Source organism: Lygodium microphyllum, chromosome 24, assembly GCF_053477565.2.
Source record: "Lygodium microphyllum isolate KBCC chromosome 24, Lygodium_microphyllum_v1.1.10, whole genome shotgun sequence".
Taxonomy (NCBI): domain Eukaryota; kingdom Viridiplantae; phylum Streptophyta; class Polypodiopsida; order Schizaeales; family Lygodiaceae; genus Lygodium; species Lygodium microphyllum.
Window position 1 is genome coordinate 70121072 of NC_141158.1, and position 19871 is coordinate 70140942.

The following is a 19871-nucleotide window of genomic DNA, read 5'->3' on the forward strand; positions in this document are numbered from 1 at the left end:
TAAACCATTGGGGATAGATCAAGAAGGTGCTCTTGATAAAAAGCTATCTTTGTCCCTAGCAGCTTAGTAGGTATGATCCATGTCCTAGTAGTGTGTAGTTGAATGATGTTGATCCTAATGATCTTGTTGAGCTCCTCTTGACTAAGCTGAGAGCTCTAGGAAGGGTACTCTAGGTTGTATTGTAAAGATGGGAGGTGATCCATGTGTAGCCTATTGTTAGCAATCATTTGTGTCATGTACAAGCATCTCTTGCATGTGAGCCTTAGTCTGAGTCAAGCAAGGACTTTTGGAGCTGTGACATTGAGATTGTTTGCCAATTTCAGTGTCTTAGACATTTTTGGTGGAGGTGGCACATGTGCATTTCTATTTTGGCAGAGTAGGCACATTAATTTTAGGGTGCACTGATTAGGTTGGCCGTGTTTTGGGTCTTTTAGATCAAGTTGGCATGTTTTGGCTCTTTTTGGCTATAATGGCCAACTCCACACTCCACCTCATTCATTCCATTCAGACCATCTTTTCAGCTAGCCCTTGGTCATCATCGTCTTCATCTTCATCTCTCATCTCTCGTCTCTGTCTGCCCCCCACAATAACACCAAGAACTACATGTTGGAGTTGACAGAGATCAATCTCAATCAGATTGTTCCTTCATTTTCGGTATTTCTTCTTTCTCTTCTCTCTTCTCCCTCTCTCTCTCTCTCTCTCTCTCTCTCTCCATGTTCGCTTTCCTATCTGTTGCGCACTCTAACACATATGTAGTTGCAGCTGTATGCTCACATGAGCATACCAATAGGCTATGCCACCTTGTAATGTTGCCTATTTTGATGACTCTAGAGCAAGTCAAGAGTATCTTTGTCTTAGGGACATGATTTATCTTTGAAACTCTCTTTTGGTGGGTTGACAATTTTCCAAACACTATTTTTCATCTTCCCTTGAGGTAGGATCTCAAGCGTTGATTTAGAGCTTTTAGGGCCACAGAGCACAATACCCAACTTGAATATGGTGGTGTTTTCGTATCTCTTTGCTGTAAGGGCTGTTGCTCAAGAGTGCTATGGAGTGTGAGATAGAAATGAGCAGAGATGGAGCTGAGAGTTGAGAGTCAGGGAATCGAATGTGAGTGTACTGGTGTGTTACGGTACACAAAGAATAAAAATGTATTTATATGTTAGGGTACAAATAAAAGGGTGTGTTCACACCCATAAGTTTATACACATGGGATTAATGGGAGTTTACACCCAACAACCTCCCACTTAAAGGTTGGAAATGGTATCTTTAAGCTATCCAACTTCCACTAGTCGAATGCAATGCTCATGCTGAGCCTTTGCAAGGCTTTTAGTGAGAACATCTGCAGGGTTATCTTGGGTTTTGACCTTAGCTAGTGTGACAAGGCCATCATCCAAGACTTGTGGAATGAAGTGATATTGAACATCTATGTGTTTGATATATGCATGAAACATGGCATTCTTAGCCAGACAAACTGCACTTTGGCTATCATAGCCAAGCACTGGAGTACATGAAGAAAGACCAAAATCCTTGACCAAACAGCCAAGCCAAATAGCTTCCTTAGAAGCTTTTGTGGTTGAAATATATTTAATCTCTGTAGTACTCAATGCTACAATTTTCTACTACCTTGAACACCAAAAAATAGCCCCACCAGCCAAAGTAAAGACATACCCATTGGTATATTTTCTAGTGTCAAGATCTCCTGCCATGTTTGAATTACAGAATCCTTGTAACTCTAGTCTATCTTGTTTGTATATGCACTTGTGTTGTGTACCTTTTAAGTATCTAAAGATACATTTCATTGCTTCCCAATGTGGTTTGCCAGGGTTAGACATGAATCTATTTACAACTCCCATTGTATGAGCAATGCTTGGTTGAGTTGCAACCATGGTGTACATCAAAGAACCACAAGATGATGCATATGGTATGCCCTTCATAGCAGTAGTAGTTGCATCATCTTTTGGGCAATTAGCTTTACTAAGCTTTGTATATGACAGTAAAGGCACACCAAGCGGCTTAGCATCAGCCATATTAAATCTGTCAAGTACTTTGCTGATGTACTTGCCTTGTAAGAAGGTCACACACGCAGAGGCAAAAACTTCGGCCCCCAAGACGGCCGAAAAGGGAAGTGCCAAGATAGGGGAGTATCCGTATCTGAAGCGCCAACTCAAGGCCATAGAGAAAGTGAAGGACTAGGTGAAAGAGGCCCAAGAGCACTTAAGGGATGTTGAGCCCATCCTAGAGGACGAGATACATGATCTCACCAGCATGAACACGATGGTCTCACCCCCTCGACCAAAGTCAGGAGATGCAACCACACCGTGATCTGTATTGATAGGCAATGGGCATACATCCTCACGTATATGCATACCTTCACCTGGTGGCTGATTTTCAGCATTTCCTTACTGCTGTAACCTGTTCTTCTTGCTTTCCTATTCCATCATGTGCATCTATTTGCTGTCCATCATCTTTTAGCTGTAGCACAATAGGTTGCTGCTCATTTTCAACATCAAAAGGGATAGAATCTTCAGCTAATGGTTGCTGAACGACTGGCTATTCATGCTGAAATTTGACCTTCTTTTTGTCAAGGTCACCCTGTGTAGCATTTCTCAGCAACTTTGCCTCATTAAATACTACGTCTCGACTGTGTACTAACTTTCTATTTTGACGAAGTCAAACTCTATGTCCCATCTCTCCCTCATCTCCATATCCCATGAAGATGCCCTTGATGGATTTCGTGTCTAGTTTAGTCCTTTGATTTACAGGAATATGCACAAAGGTATCACAACCAAAGACACGCAAATGATCATATGAAGCAGGTTTGCTAGACTAAATCTCTTTAAGAATGCCATTTTCCAATGCACGATTGGGAGAGCGATTGCACACATGAACTGCAGTTTTAAGAGCCTCTCCCCAGAATTGTTGCGGACAGCATGCATTTGACTCTCTCACAAAGTGTGCAATTATATCTTTTAGTCATGCCATTTGATGTAGATTGTAAGGGGCTATCAACTCCCTCTTAATGCCATTTATCTCACAAATTTTTTTGAATTCATTTGAAACATACTTGCCCACATTATCCATTCTTATGGCTTTTAACTCGAGCCCTTTTTGTGTGGTAACAAAAGCATGAAACCTTTTCAAAGCATCCAACACTTTCTTTTTGCTCTTTCATACATATACCCATGAGTTTCTACTGAAATCATCAATAAAAATGACAAAGTACTGTGTATTCCCATGTGAATTAACCAGCATAGTGCACACATCAGAATGTACCAAGTCAAGAGCATTGAACTTCTTAACAACTCTAGAGTAACAAGGAGACTTTACATGTTTTTCATATATGCAATCATTACAGAAATGAGACGGGAGTTTATATCAAATCTCTCTAAAGAGGAGAGAACTTGAAGGCCTTTCTAGCTCATATGGCTAAGTCTTCTATGCCAAAGTTCCACTTATGAATGATGTTTAGCTACAACCAAAAACTTGCCAAGTAATGCTTTACAATGCAAATAATACAAAGTCCCCTTTTTGTTGCCTTTAACAATCAGTATGAAACCTTTGTGGACCTTTCAAGATCCACCACCAAAGGTAGTAAAATACCCTCTTGCATTAAGTTGCCCAATTGATAGTAGACTTTTCTTTATGCCAAGTACATGTATGACATCTTGCAAAATCAGCTCTTGACCATTTTCAAGGGCCAAGTGAATGGTACGTACACCCTCTATTTCACATGCATAATTGTTGCCCAAGTAAACCTTGCCTGGGCAACTTGCATTGTATCTAGAAAATGACTCCAAAGAGGGAGTAACATGAAAAGAGACACTGTTGTCCACTATCCATGATTGAGACAGTCCATGAGGATTCATGAGTTGAAAGTAAGGCATCAATTATCTTCTTTTTAGCGATGTGTATATCACTTGCTACTACCATAACATCTACATCATTACATGAGGTTGCAACAAGTATCTCTCCATTGTTAGAGAGCTCCTCAATGACCACACTAGATGCAACATTTGCCTTCGCAACTTCTTTTGAGGGAGAGCTGTCATCACCTTTCTTGTCATCCTTCTTTTTCTTTCCTTGCTGTTTCTTTCTTTCCTACTCTTTCTTGTAATAGCGACAATTGGGCTTTTCATGCCCTTTACGTCCACATTGATAGCAAGTAACATCCTACTGTTTGCCTTTTCTTTCACTTCTGCTTTTGCCTTTATTCCTTGCATTATCCCTCTTTTCTAACCTGCCTCTAAGAAGATAGACTGAACCACTGGTTTCTCCACTGGAATTTCTTCTAATCTCCTCATTGAGAATAGAGCCCCTAACACCATTGAAGGTTAAAACATGGTTGTTGCTCAATCAAACAACCAAAGACTCCCAGCTATCATGCAAAGTCATCAAGAAGAAAATAGCCTTCAATTTATCATTGAAGGGTTGCAAACCAGAGTCCTATAAGTGGCTCAAAATCCTTGTGAAAGTACTCAAATGCTCTGATGCTAGATTAGACTCATCCAACTCCATGTTTACAAGCTTGCACATGAGATGCACTTGATTTACTAGAGTTGTGTTTTCATAGGTGTCCATCAACTTTTTTCATATGGTATAAGTTGTATCAAGATGCTTAATGTCTGTAAGTATATCATCAGATATAGCCATTTTAATGTATGCAATGGCCTTCTTGTTGAGTCTAGCCCAATCCTTATCTGTCATAGCTACATGCTTGGCTTCCAAAAGAGCATCATCACAATCCTTGAGAAACAAAATGCCTTGCATCCTATCCTTCCATAAGTCAAAACCGGTGCCATAAAACCTCTCGATTTCATTATGGGATTTAGTGTCATTGTTGCTTGAAGTATTTGCAGCCATTTTTCAGCAATGCACCCAAAGATCAATACTGCAATTTATGACAGCAAATGATGAGCTGAATATTCAGCTAATATCAGCCCAAATTTTCAGTCAATAAGAGCAAGGTTCAGTCCAAGTACATGTACAACAGTAGAACGGATGACTTTCAGCAGTATAACTGAAATTTCAGCATATAATCCAAGCACACATCATTGTTAGGTGACTCCCACTTCAGCAATATCACCAAAAATACATCTCCAACAATCCCATATCTGCAAGTGATCACTAATACTGCTGCAATGTGATTATTCAGCAATACATCAATTCAATGGGAGCTGTCCAACATGTGTGCTATATACATATGTGACCAATTCAACTTCTGGTACACAAAAACCATCAAGATTCTTTGCAATTTCTTAAAAAACTCACAAGTGGGAGATAAATCTCACTGCTTACAACACTAAGATTGCTTTAACAATGTTTCCAATGTACATTTCAGACATCATTTTTGCCAAAATTCTCAAATTTCAGCAAAAGCCCCAAAATTTCACTGACCAATCTGTCTCGATTGCATTAATTATCATAGAACATGCAAAATTATCAAAATTTTCCAAAATCTTGCAAAAGCCCCAAATTTCTTAGGTTTAAAAGTGCACAAATGTTAACAAATTTGACTTAGCTAAGCAAAATTTCATTGATATAAGAAAAGCCCCAAAATTCTTGGAGCCAATGTGCACAATTTCTACAATTTCATGGTCAGATTGTCCTGTTTTGGATCACGGATCCTGAATGCGAAAAAATCCCAAAAATTTCAGCCAAAATGGTGTTGTGTGCTTGTGCAACTGAATACCCGATAATAAAGAAGAGAAAATTGCAAATTTAAAAAAAAATAGCTTTTCACCAGCCCGTTTGCCTTGTCAGCCACTTGGCCCTTCACCCACTGGTCTACTTGGCTTGTCGCGTGTCAGTCGATTGGCCTGTCGCTTACTAGTCAGTCCTGACGACATGGCTTGTCTATCACAGGCGACCTGCATCAATCGTCGGGGCTTGTTTGTTTGGATCTGATCGCTTCTTGGCTAGTTGCCATCAACTTGGTCCGTGTTCTGCATGCGACCTGTACTTGTTGTCTTCTCGATTGCTACTTGGGAAAGTGTGAACGTTGTAACCAATGCTCTGATACGAGTTTGTTGCTCAAGAGTCGTATGCACTCGGGATCAGAGAGAGAAGGAAATAGAGAATAGAAGATAGAAGAGGGAAAAAGAAATAGACAAGAGGTACATAAGATAAAGATAAAGCTCAATGAATCAAAGCACTATGTATTGATAGAACATGAGAAGAAGATAAACAAAATCCTTTTCTGGGACTACTCAAAAGCAATCTCCAAGCATTAGATCTCTTGGAGCTCTTTGATAGACAAAAAACGCGTACCGAACATTAGCTTCTTCTGTGCTTTTTCACTAGTGTAGTAACAACTTTCTTAACATGCCTTCACTCTGTTTTAAGCCCTATCTCTATAGTTTGATTCTCGAACAAATTATCAAGCTTCTCTTGAAGCTTAGGATCTACCACTTGTAGAAATAATTCCATTTTTTGACTTGCAAGAGCTTGCTGTTATGCAAGATCTAACTACTTAAACCGACTGCCAAATTCTCTTAATAACTCTGTAGCCACAAGACGAATTGTGCTTGAAGGTTCTCCCATCCAATCTTTTCTTTCGATGACCTTTCATGTTGGGTTTACCAACGTCGGAGGGGTTTTAGTCGAAAGGTTGTATCCATCGGGGATCAGAGAGAGAAGGAAATAGAGAATAGGTGATAGAAGAGAAGAAAAAGAATGGACGAGAGGTACATAAGATAAATACAAAGCTCAATGAATCAAAGCTCTATGTATTGAAAGAACTTGAGAAGATAAACAGAATTCTTGTTTGGGACTAATCAAAAGCAATCTTTGAGCATTAGATCTCCTGGAGCTCCTTGGTAGTCCAAAAACTTGCACCAGCACTGGCTTCTTCTTTGCTGCTCAGATCGCAAATCTGATGGTTTTACTGGCTTAGAAAGGGGGGTTAAACTTGAGGATGCTCGATCAGAATTCTCCCAGATTGCTCCTCCTCCTCCTCCCTATTCAAAGTGCTGTTTGTTGCTTGAGACTGTGATCGTGTCCGTAGAGTGGTTGGGCAAGCCACCTTCGTATGCTCACTCGAGAGTATTTGGCTGTGAGGCTTTTGTGCACATTGCAAGGAAGATTACAACAAACTTGAGTCAAAGTCCTCAAAATGTATTTTTCTAGGATATGGTGATGAGGGAGAAATGGGGTTATTGTCAGAGTGAAGCAATGCGGAAGTGAATGACCGTGACAATGAGTAAACAGAGAGAGAAGAGATAGAGAGAAAGAGACAATGAAACACAGAAAATCTGTAGTGAAGAATGCTGTATAAGGATGCAGAATTATACACGGGTGCAGAGAGAATATGTGCATATGTCTCCGCCTTGAGGACCTCGATCTCTGTCAGTCCCGAGTGTTGTCTCCGTCACCAACAGGCTGAAATGTATTAGATACAAGTGTGTAAGTCTGCTGGAAAATCAGCCTTATAAAGGCTGAAAAGAATGCCTGAAAAATACCCGAAATAACCAGGGCAGGCGACAACTGCCACATGGCACTGTTGACGTGGTAGGAGATGACTCTCAATGGTTATGGGATCCCGAAAAAAAGGAAAATTGTACGCAGCAATGATGTTATCTTTGAGGAAGATCGTATGCACAAACAACATGAAAAGATTGAGGAAGTCAGAAGGGTTGTATTATGGGAAGATGTACTGTTAGGACAACAAAAAATGTCCGCTAGACAGCAGCAAATACGTGTTATAAATGTCCTTGAAAATGTAAGGAATAATGCTGAAAATGATCAGGAAGATATTACCCATGATGCACCACAATTTTAGTGAGAACAGATGCCTTTGGGATAACTAGAACTAGCTGTACAACATGTTGAACCTGTAGGATAGCAAGCTGTTAATGCAGATTTGCAAGCTGAACAACCAACAAATCTTAATCATTGGGTCCGTAAGTCGGCCAGAATGCAAAGACAGCTAGGTAGGTTTGTTCTTGGTGTCAATTATGTGGCTGATTATGTCATGTTGACAAATTGTGGTGAGCTGTCGTGTTCAAGGAAGTAATGGACATAAAAGATAGTAAGAAATGGCATAAGGCTATGTTGTCAGAGATGAAATCTCTCATGAAAAGTGGTACTTGGGATTTGGTGCATTTGCCTAAAGGACAAAAAGTGCGACCATGCTAATGGTTTGACAAAATGAAAGTCACTTTTAGTTCTTTGCTAATGTACAAAGCACGACTGGTTGCTAAAGGGTACAAGCAAGAACATAGAATCGATTTTGATGACGTTTTTTCTTGTGTAGTTAAAATGACTACTTGCAAACCATTTTGGGCTTGGTTGTATTTGAAGATATAGAACTCATACAAATGGATGTAAAAACAACTTTCTTACATGGTGATCTGCATGAGGTGATCTATTCGTAGCAGCCTGAGGGTTTTGTTGCAAAGGGGAAAAAGCACATGGTATGTAAACTCAACAAGAGTTTGTATGGGTTGAAACAAGCACCACGAGAATGGTATCATAAATTTGATACATTTATGTAGTCTTAGGTATTCCATAGATCTCAAGTTGATCATGGCCTATACACCAATAAGGCACGAGATGACAACCTTATTCTCTTGATTTTGTATGTGGATGACATGCTGATTGTAGGCAGGGATGCTCATGCTTTGGACTCCTTGAAACAAAGCCTACACAATAGCTTTGATATGAAGGAACTTGATGAGGCCAATCATATTCTTGACATGCGTATATTCAAGGATAGATCGCAGGGTCTTCTCTATCTATCACAGTAGGAGTATGTTACCAAGGTTTTGCAGCGTTTCAATATGAGGGGGGGAAAGCCATTGGTGTATTGTTGCCTCCATATGTGAAACCTAGTGCAAATGATAGTCCTACATTTGATGATGGAAAGACTGAGATGGCAAAGATCCCTTATGCTTCAATTGTTGGTAGCTTGATGTATGCTATGGTTGATACACATCCTGACATTGCATTTGCGGTGGGAGTGGTTAGCTGGTACATGATACATCTTGGCAAAAAGCATTGGGAAGCAGTGAAGGGTATCATGAGATACCTTAAGGGCACAAAAGACTTGTGTATCTTCTTTGGGAAGCAGAAGTCACCTATTGTTGGCTTCATGAATGTAGAGTAGTCTCTTGGATACCTAGGCTGTAGAAGTGTGTTGCATTGTCTACTATAGAGATAGAGTATGTGGCTGTCACCGAGACATGCAAGGAGGCTTTATGGCTTTGACGTTTGGTGAGAGAGCTTGGTATTATAGAGGTTCTTAACCTCCATTGTGATACTCAGAGTGCTTTCTTGCTAGTACGGAATTTTGTCTTTCATGCAAAGACGAAACACATACAAGCGAAGCATCATTTTATCAAGGATGTACTTGACAACAAGAGCATTGAGCTTGTCAAGGTATATACCGATGATAACCTTGCAGACCTTTTGACGAAGGGTCTTCCAGTAGAGCAGTTTGCTCATCGCCGCCAGATGATGGGGATTGTATAGTATATGTGTATTTCAGCTTTGTACATACATAGACTTAGCTAATTAGTTCCTCTACCTTCACCCTTCAGGCACGTTACATTTAGGTGAAGGTTGTTGGGAATAAAGAGTCATTGTGCCTTTTACAGTGTTTGGGTGTGCACACACCCTTACACATGTATGCTATATATATATTATCGAAAAAACCTAAAGTGGTGCACTTCGTGATTGTACCCACATCGAGTTGTGCTCTCTCACTCTCACTCTCTGCTCTGCACTCATCCTCTCTCTCTGCTAACAAACAACTTTGCTTGTCTTGATCCTTGCACACTCTCATAACAAATGCAATCCACACATGTTAGAGAAAACTAGCTCACTATCGGTGCAACAACGATGAGTTGAGACTAGGTTTGAATCCTAGGCCAAATAGAGGAAGATTTCCATAATTGGATAGATTGGAGGTTATGCATTATCTTAAGGTTTTGGGGCCTAGATGGCTAGCCCAATTATGGAAAACCTTTGGTTAAGCGCGATTGGCATGAACAATACTAGAATGGGTGATCTCCCGAGAAGGGAAGGTATAATGACTGTCTATTTAATTTCTAAATACAACTACATTATGTGTTCTAGGAGTGTACATAATTTGCAAACAAAACATGGATGAGAGATTTTTTCATCTTGCATGTTTCTCTTGCAAATGCTTTTATGTTTTGAATTACTTCAAGCTCCGATGATTAGTTTTTATAAGGAATTAATTGCCTAAAAGATAATGCTTCCATATCTTCAAAGCATGAACCATTGTGAAGAGATTCTTTTTATAAATGTCATACATTTTCTCCATATCATTTAGATATGGCTTTTGAAGTATACAACATGGTCTTCTTGATTTAACGTTGCAGTATTACAATCATTGCAAGCATTCGCTTCTGCGACAAATGGTTGAGGGTTGTTTTTGGCTTTGTGAAGGTTGCCCTCACTTTTTTCCTCCATTGGAAGGAGCTCTTTTGCTTTCTAAGGTCATGAAGGAGAGAAGCCATATGTGCAAAATGCTTGATGAAGCGGCGATAATAAGAGTATAAGCCAAGAAAAGATAGCACCTCATGTATATCATGAAGTTTATGCTATTATTAAATTCCCTTAATCTTTTTAAGATCCATTTGACTCTTTTTAAAACAGATAACATGCCTAAGATAATTTATTTCATGAAAAAAACACTCTTTTTACCATTTATAAAAGCTTATTTTGTTGAAGTAGTTGTAGAACAATCTCTAGGTGTTGATGTTGCTTTTCTTCATTCTTGCTAAAAATAAAAATATCATCAAAGAAAGTATCAACATACTATGGATGATTTGTAATAATGCGCTTCATCATTCAATTGAATGCAACTATTATGTTAGTTAATTCAAGAGGAACCACCAAGAATTTATAAAGACCAAATGAAGTTCAAAAAATAATTTGTGTACATACTGTGTTATTACCTTGATTTGTTGATGACCACTCTTTAGATCAATGCAGCTAAAGACCTTTGACTTTTCTAGATGAATCATGATTCAAAGTGTTGTCAGTTTTGGGAATAGAAAATTGATTCTTTATAGTGATTTTATTGAGGACTGGATAATCAATGCACATTTTGAATGTGCTGTTTTTCTTCTAAATAAGAAGAGTCGATGAATAAAAGGGTGAGCTACTTTGCTTGATTAGCCTATGATTGAGTAGGTATATAACTTGCTTTCTAATTTTTTCTTATTGAGAGTGGCTCACACGGTATGGTGCTATATTAGGAGGAGAACTATCTAGAATAATATAAATATGATAATCTTATAGCCTTTTTGGGATAGTTGATAAGAAAGATCTTCTGAAAAATAATCTTTATACTTTTCCAAGAGTTTAAGTTGCTAATTGTTTTTATCATTCATGTTATCTTTCATATCATTGACTTGAATGCTTTGCCATTGCTTTGCTCAGCGTTTGGTTAATTTAATAATTAAATGTGCAAATGTGAGATGCACGTGATGTGCAAGCAAGTTATTTCACGGTAGGCCAAGGATCCCAAAATATAAGCCAACACTAAAGAAAAAGTTATAATAAGTTATGCTTTTAGGTTCTAGGTGGTTTTTGGTGTCAAATATTGACTCAAAACACTTAATTAGCCATAAGTGTCTGTGGTGACACTAGAGACTTGACATTGATTAACTAATTAATGCTAGTCTAAGGCTAATAAGTGCTCTCAGATACTTGGGAAAAAAATTGGCCTATCCAATTTAATTGTTGGGTAGTTATAGTAAATTTTTGGGTATAGAAACAATTATAAATTAACTTTTAGAATTGATACTTTGAAAATTAAAGGGTTGGATAATGCTGAAAATTCAGTTTAGAAGGGTGCCACTTTGCAAAACTTGCCCATACAAGTTTGAGAAAGTTGAATTGGGACTGAAGGAAGAAGAAAAATCTCGTTTTTGCATTTTGGAGTTATTGGGAAGAGATATTGGATTGTTGTTGCTTTCTTTTGGGGTGATTTTTCAGTCATTGGAGATCATTTTGGTGAAGGTGATTGTATATTCTTAACTAGGGTATGCTGTGATTGTGGTTGATGTACTTTTTTTTGAAGATTACAAACTTTGATACTCCCTTTATTGTTGATGAATCCATTTGGGATTGGAAAATCAGGTTAGCAGCTCAATTTCACCAAATTCTTGTGACAAATATTTGAATTCTCTCTCTTTCTCGAGTTATTTCTCAACTTTGCTCTGAGCCACTGGAGGTGGAGATTTTGGTGAATCTCTATTGTAAATCCTAATTTACAAGAGAAATTAAGGTTTGACACTTGGGAGGTGTGCTCAGATTTGAAGGCTTCGAACTTAAATTTTCAAAGTTGAAATCAGTGTATTTCAAGAGGATTGAAGAGCTAGCTAGCCAACATTGAATTTGGGGCTAATATATTTTCCAAAGAGTACGAGTAAAGGCCAATCTCCTAGCAAATCAAGGCGCTAATTTATTTGAAGGCTTACTGGTCACTTATGACAACGAGAGGCACTTGGATTAGTGGAGGAGGTTGAAGAATCTTAGTTATATTTCATCTAGTTGCAATACTAGTTAAAGAAATATTGCAAGGGGTGATGAGTTTTGGGGCCAATTGCATGTTGGCTATCCAAGATTAAGTGGTAAAGTATGTATTTCATTTTATGTGAATTCACTTTTTGCTGTAATTAAGTGTTAATCAAGTCATTACCACCCCTTTATAGAAGGAAGGTTGGTTTTATAAATAATGTTGAACACAATCCTTAATTCCTCTAGAGACTTGCATATGGCTTACCATAGGTATGGTATCTTCAGATACTCCAACATGAATCTCGTATTTCTTGCCTTTGTTGGTGAGGTTTTCTTTTAGGAGAAGATGGCTAAGTCTACCTTATAATTCCAAGGCATACTAAGAATCATCTCACAACTATCAAGATTTGTGGTATAAAAGGTATCTTCGTCGCTGTAGCCTTGGATTGGAAATTTAAGCTTGCCAACGTAAGGTGGTCTTCATTGTGTCACTTCATTCGCATTTAAAGCTTGGAGAACTTTAGTTGGAGTCTCCATTTCTTCATTCTTTAATCCAAGCTCTTTAGCCAACTCCAAGGAAATGAAGTTTTCATTCACTCCAAGGTCTATTAGGAATAGTTTTTGCTTGCCTTGTAACTGTTTCCAAGCTTTTAATAGTTTGTGTATCTTTGGTGATTTGTATTTGCAACTACATCCTTGACATCATTGATTATCATTGGTGACTGGGACTTGTTAGCGAAAACTTTACTTTGTCCTTTGTTTGGATATTGCTTTGCTATGTGGGGTGTTTGTCCGCATTTAAAACACTTCCCTTCTTTCATGAATCATTGATTTTCTTCTTCAAAAAGTTGCTTGGCTTGTTGGTATAGATTGGAGTGGAATTGAGGAGTATTTGGAGAAGCATATGACTTCATTAGGATACTCCTCATGATCAACCATTCTCTTCTTATTATTCTTTTGGAATGATTTGTTGCCATTATGCTCCATTTTTATATTAGAATTTACCAATTCTGCCTAATGTTTCATTTGGTTAGTTTGCAGTGTGAACACAACTAAGTTAATAAGTTATGCCACCACATTTAGAGTTAGTTCTAAAGTTAGCTAACTTCAGTTGAGTTAGGGGTTTGGTCTACCTTAGATCTAAGGTTGTACTTTCCAAATATTTTTTAAAGTTCAGCAAGTATGCTCTTATTGTTTCAGCTCACACCGTCTACTCCATTGTCTACTCTCACTCTCTCTCTTCTCTCTCCATAGCTGGTTCAGTTTTCAACATTTGGTATTAGAACCGTATGTGCGTGGGTTTTGCTCCGCCATCGTTAGCTGGTGCCACTCTGCCTGAGGTCTTGAATCCATCAGCTAGGCCCGTGAGGAAGAGGAGAGAAGCTACCATTTTGCTCGTGCTCTATCTAACATCACCGATTGAATTGCCGCCTTGCAATATCACCTGCAACAGTGCTTACGTCGCTAACAGCTCCGCCATCTGTCTGCTACGCTTCCTATCTCGTGTTGCCACCAGGCGCCCTATATTGCACTAGCCTTCAGATCTACCTCTGCTCCTTTGTCTACCTAGTCGCATCCTTGTTCACCACCTTTGCCAATAGTGCCTGCAATGTTGCTCTACTAGTAGTAGTGCTGCTTGCCACAATGCCTGTCCATTGCCTTGTTTGCAATGCCACTACCATTGCACCACCGCCATTAGCTTTGCCACCAGCACTTGCTGCTTCCAACGCTTTGTTGAGTGCCGCCATAACCATCACCAGTCTGCCTAACACTTGTGGCCTTTGCACATATCTTGGGACATAAAAAATTTGGGGCTTTTGCCCGAATCAGAGTCCTATGTGTGTTTCATCACCCAAAGTGCCGACATTGTGCAAGTTCTTTGAGATTTGCACACAAAATTTAGGGCTTTTGTGATTCTCGCATCTGGCAAGCATCCCAAGGTGTCTTGAAGTAGTTGGTTGCTGTCAACACACACCTTGAGGTGACATTTCATCAGATTTTCAGACTGTAAGTATAAAATTTCTAAAAATTCTTAGAATTTCTTTTGGCACGCATCCCAAAGCTCTGGACAGGTGCTGCAACATCATTATCTTGCTGTTTATGTGACATTGGGTAGATAAATTTCGTTAAATTTGGAAACTGCAATGAGAAATTGGGGATTCTTAGCATTAAGTTGCTGCATTTAATCTGGGGCACACATACTGAGGCATATGCAGTTGAACAACACTGAATTGCTGTAAATCGCAGATTGGGTGTTGTTTATGCAGTTTAGGCATGTTTTTCAAGAAGATAGACAATCTTGACAGTTTTGCACTTGCTTTAGTATCATGTGTTGGGATTTTGGTACTCAGTTGAGTACACTTCCCACGTCAACCTGGAAGTGTTTGGCTGCTCAGTTTGTGCATAATTTGTAGCAATGTCAAATCACGAAACCCGAGATCAAAGCAACATTTTGGTAGTCCTCACTCAGGAGGACAAGTTAGGTACCAACTATCCTCTATGGAGGTTTATGGTGCGCAATCTACTCGTTGCACAAGATCTTTGGGATTATGTTACAGGTGATTTAGCAAGACTGAGTGAGCTTGCACCTCAGACACCTTAGTGTGGTGCTAGAGGACAGCTAGCTGCTCTTCTTGCTGCCCTGGCTCCTCCTACAACAGATCAGAGGAAGTGGGATTCCAAAGATGCATATGCTTTGTCACTGTGATGTACTTAGCAGTCCTTTGTAGATGTTTTGGTACTTTGAATTTTACCTCAGGTTCTTTTCCAAGGTGTCATTAACAAGTTCTTTCTTGGAAAAAATCTCTCATAAGAATCTTGAGCTCTCTAGGAACTCATACATTGGCATCATGATGCGATTAACCATCTCCCAAAGTATCCACTTATACCTTCTTATGGGCATGTGAGGACAAGTGAGCTGATCAAGTATAGAAAGGACGAGGGAACTTCTCGAATAACAAACGAATTCTCAGCTCTAATATATGAATGTAAATGTAAATGTAAATGAAGAAGGAAATGAAGTGACATGTAAAATGGGCCTTTAGAGACTGAAGCATAGGAACAGATGTCAGATACAATACAGGTTAAGGATTAGTAGTGAAGGTGCCAACTGTTGTAGAAGCTGAAATAGAGGCGAAGGCCTGAGGTAGAGGGTGGTAGTATGGTCACATAGGGGTCGGAGATGCTTGAAGAGGTGGCCCACGCTGTGTGCTGCTGAAGGTACATTCAAATGATGCCACAAATGGAGGGGCTATAATTAATATATTTACTCATATGGATCCCATTGTGATGGAGGCAGGTATATCAGATAGTGAAGAAAGATCCTTATTTGAGTTTGGGTTGAGGGGAAATCTGCATTTTGGGTCTGGGAGCCTGTGTTTTGGTAGCAAATGGTTGCATTTTAGCTGGAGCATCAGTCTGGGTAGTGGAGCCTGTGTTTTGACATAAAGCAAGGTTAGCAGAGGTTGGAGAGCACTCATGGCAGCAGGCAGCAGCTGCTGTGGACTGCGGGTGGATGCTTGAAGTGGCTGGTTCATGCTATGATCACTGATGTGTGGGGATAATGTGTCAGAAGTGGTGTAGCAATGGAAGCATAGACAAGTGTTGAAATAAACTGGTGAACACAAGATAGAAGAGAGAAAATAGAACACTGCATAGGAAGAGAACTCAGAGATGTGCTTGGGAAATGGAATCTATATACCAAACACGAGGATAACATGTGCAACCGTGAGTCACTGGCTGCGTGGGCACTGGCACTAGCTCCTCTCTCCAATAGGAAGATCACCTGAAGAATGCTAGTGGTACAGGGTTCCGCCTTTGAGTTAGATTACACAAAAATCACTAAAATAATGCCTAAATAAAAGGTAATGTGCCCAGCCCTGATAGGCATGCACAAACTCACACAGGAGCTGACAAACCTGCTAACATAATGGGGGTCATGTGGGATGAATAATGGTTTATCTTTGGCCCCCTTTTTTAGAGTTTGAGCAAGTTTATGACTGCCTAGGGAGAGTTTTGAAAGTTGCAAAGTCTGCCCTCTTTGGGGCTGCTCTCAAAGGATTAAATTTGGCCATTAATGTTCCATCAATTAACACTCTGTAGTCTGATTCAACATTGCTTAAATACCCCTAGAGAAGATGGCAGCAAAAATATGTTTTTTCTTTCCTTTTTTTTGTTGGGGGCAGGCTTTTTTAAAATTCCCTTTTTTGTTGGGGTTAAGGAAAGCCAGCCTCGAGTGTGTTAATGAGCATTGAAGAAGATAACAGTAAGCCTCAAAGTAATATACTAGCATTGATGTAATGCTAATGTATGCGAATTAGCTGCCGTGATGAGTGGTAGAAAGTGCAGGAATGAAGCCCATAAATACAACTGATGTTAGAGTTAGGAGAGGGAGTACGCTTAACCCACATGCAAGTTTTTTCACTTGTAAAGCCACCCAATTGGGTTTCCAAGCACTTCAAGTGAATGTCAAAGGTGGAGGAGCAAGGGTGAGTCTCTCATTTAGTTGCTTGAGCATTGGCAGATTGATTGGTCTTGTGAGAAGATTTGCATGCTTTCGAGCTGTTAGGATGCTGCATAGCCAGATTGTTTCAGCCATAGTGTCCTTTGGGAAGGACTTCTGTTGGTTGCAGGGTTGTCTGTTGAAGCATATTTTTTTCAGATTCTATTGCTTTGTTTTGTAATAATTGTTGTGAATTCCGATAGAGAGCTGCCTGGCATTTTGAGTGATAGGCATGGTGGGCAGGAAAATAGTGTAGGCACAGACACTTCTTTTTTGAGGTATTGCATCAGACATTGAGAAAAGTCTTGTCTCCCAGCAAGTTTCTATTGCTAGTTTGGACAGTTTGGGAGCTATAAAAGCACTGAATGTTTACAAGCGTATGGTCAAAAATAGGGAGCCTACCTTCTTTGTCACATGTTTGATGTCTTAAATTTTCCATGAGAGACTTCAATGATTTTGAATTGTTCAAATGATTGTTTGATGCTTTTGTGCAGGATTGTGAGCGGAAAACCATCACAAAGTTGTTCAGGCATCGGAAAAATGTTTCGACCATCACACAGAACATGTTTCATCAGGTGTTGTAAAGGTGGATCTTCTTGGCCATGTCTTGGGCATGTCAATCCATATAAGCAGCAATTAGATTTGGAGCTCAGAATTTTGACCACTTGGTGAGACCTTTTTCCTGGCAGCTCTCCATAATTGAGTGCAAACAGGATATCCCATAGTCAAGTGCAATAGAATATTGGCATAGTTGACTAGATACTATTTCATGTTACTTGTGAACTCAACACTGAGCACCATGCCCTGATTTCTGGACTGAGAGAGCAGCAAGCTTGTGGTGATTTGAGGTTTAAGGACTACTTTCAGTATTTCTTTCAGTCCACAAATTTTGATCTCAAAGAATGGCGGCGGATAAAATCGGTGTTTCTACATATTCAAGCAAACCGTTTGACCACCAAGCTATGTATATTGTCAGATGCTCCTGTATTAAAGTTCAGGTTAATGAAGAAGTTTCACAGCAGTCCATTCATTGCAATGCTAATGGTAGCTGAAGAGGCCATCCACTTACAAAGGCAATGCTAATGGTAGCAGTCTGTACACTGCAACACTCATCCAGTTAAAAAGGCACATTTCACTGATCTTCTTTTTGTGACTGTTGCCAAAAAGGATGGGACATACTAGTCCAAGTGAGGCTACAAACACACACACACACACAAACCCCCCATCCCCCCCAACAAAAAACCAAAACTGACACCATGGAGTTGCAAAGGCTGATGGAGCTGTGGGACAGGGAATTGGCAGTTGTGTTGAGGCCTATCATCTGTGGTCCGTGGATCTAAGATCTACCAAACTGCTTACAACTCAAGTGTATTAGATTCAATGATTGTGACATGCAGAATCATCCCTGCTGCATGTTATGCTTTGTATTTTGCCTTTGGCTGCATGGGCCTTTATGCTCATAAGTTTTTGTGACTTGTAATTTATATTGCTTATAGAGCAGCCCTGCTTACGTTTCTAAGCTGGTAACAAAGAGCAGAGTGAATCCTGATGAAAGCAGCTGAATACAGTAGAACATTTTGAATAATTTAAAATTGATGCTTAATTAAAGTATATGTGAACACAAGATTGGGGGTTCTCTCTCTCTCTCTCTCTCTCTCTCTCTCTCTCTCGCTCTCTGGGTGGATGTGACCACACCCAAGCTCTTGACCTTCCCCATTATCAGCATTATGGAAGACATGCAATTGTTCTACAACTACAACTAATAAGTCAGAAGACCCCTTATCCCTCCTTTAGGGTTATTGATGATGCCCATGAACTTGTCCACATTATATAGATGGTAAAATGTGTAAAAAGAAGATTTTAAAAATTTATTCTTTTGAACTTAGGTGATATATGTCCACATTTATGAGTGACCCTTTGACTGCGTAGAGAATCGATGCTGTTGCCCACTTTTGAAGTACCAATATTAAAAATAGGTGTGCAATAAAATCTTTGTAAGGCTTACATTTTGTGAAACTTTGTACATTTGACTTCTTTTTCTTACCATCTATCCATCGATATACAACATGACGCATACATTTGCATTGGACCCAAAAAAGGAGGTTTCTTGGATGATTAAATTATTTCAAGATGCGCTTTTAGTACTAATTATTCATGAGTTAGCCCAAACAACAATTGATAGCTTTAGATGCGCATGTATAACATGCATGCCCCCCCCCCCCCCCCCCCCCCCCCCCCCCCCCCAAAACAACAACAACAACAACAACAACACACACACACACTCTCTCTCTCTCTTTGCATGATAAGTTTGGCTCAAGGTCTTTTCGATTTTTACCACCCATGTTCGATCAATATGATGAAGAAAATGAGAATGATGTCAATAATGCATTTGTGTATATGCTAAATGTCAACATTGAAAAATCAATCAAACATATGGGTAGAATAAGGGCAATGGATACACTAAAAGGAAATGTTGTAAGCAGGGTCAATTGCATATTGCCTTATAGGCACATCCACCCACCCACCCCTTAGAATTTTTAAATATGCAACAAAGCAAAGAAACATGCATGACATCGATTGCAAATTAGACTTGATTACAAGGATCTCTTATTGGCCATGAAAGAGATGTAATAAAAAGTCGTGGATGTTGAATAGTGTATGAAACATATCTTAATTGAAAATTTAAATTTAGGGGTGAATATAAGTTGACAAAATATATAAGCAACATTTTAAGAAAATGCAATAGATTTATGATTATTGATTTGGAAAATTGTCTTATTCACTTGAGGATGTAGAGCACTTGCAAGGAAAAGATGTGGAGTTGGTTCATTTTACGAGTTTTAATTTAGAAGATGTACGACAACTCACACTTGTC

General features: G+C 39.3%; 1 protein-coding gene across 3 annotated transcripts in view; it reads left to right on the forward strand.

Moving 5' to 3' along the window:
• LOC148015220 (uncharacterized) overlaps positions 1-18515 on the forward strand; it is a 55731-nt gene extending 37216 nt beyond the window's left edge. For all 3 annotated transcript variants that reach the window (XM_087665898.1, XM_087665899.1, XM_087665901.1), the window contains one exon: positions 17491-18515. In XM_087665898.1, coding sequence (XP_087522024.1) covers positions 17491-17580 — 90 coding nt within the window. In that variant the 3' untranslated portion in view covers positions 17581-18515. The remainder of the gene's footprint in view (positions 1-17490) is intronic.
• Positions 18516-19871: the final 1356 nt, after the last annotated feature.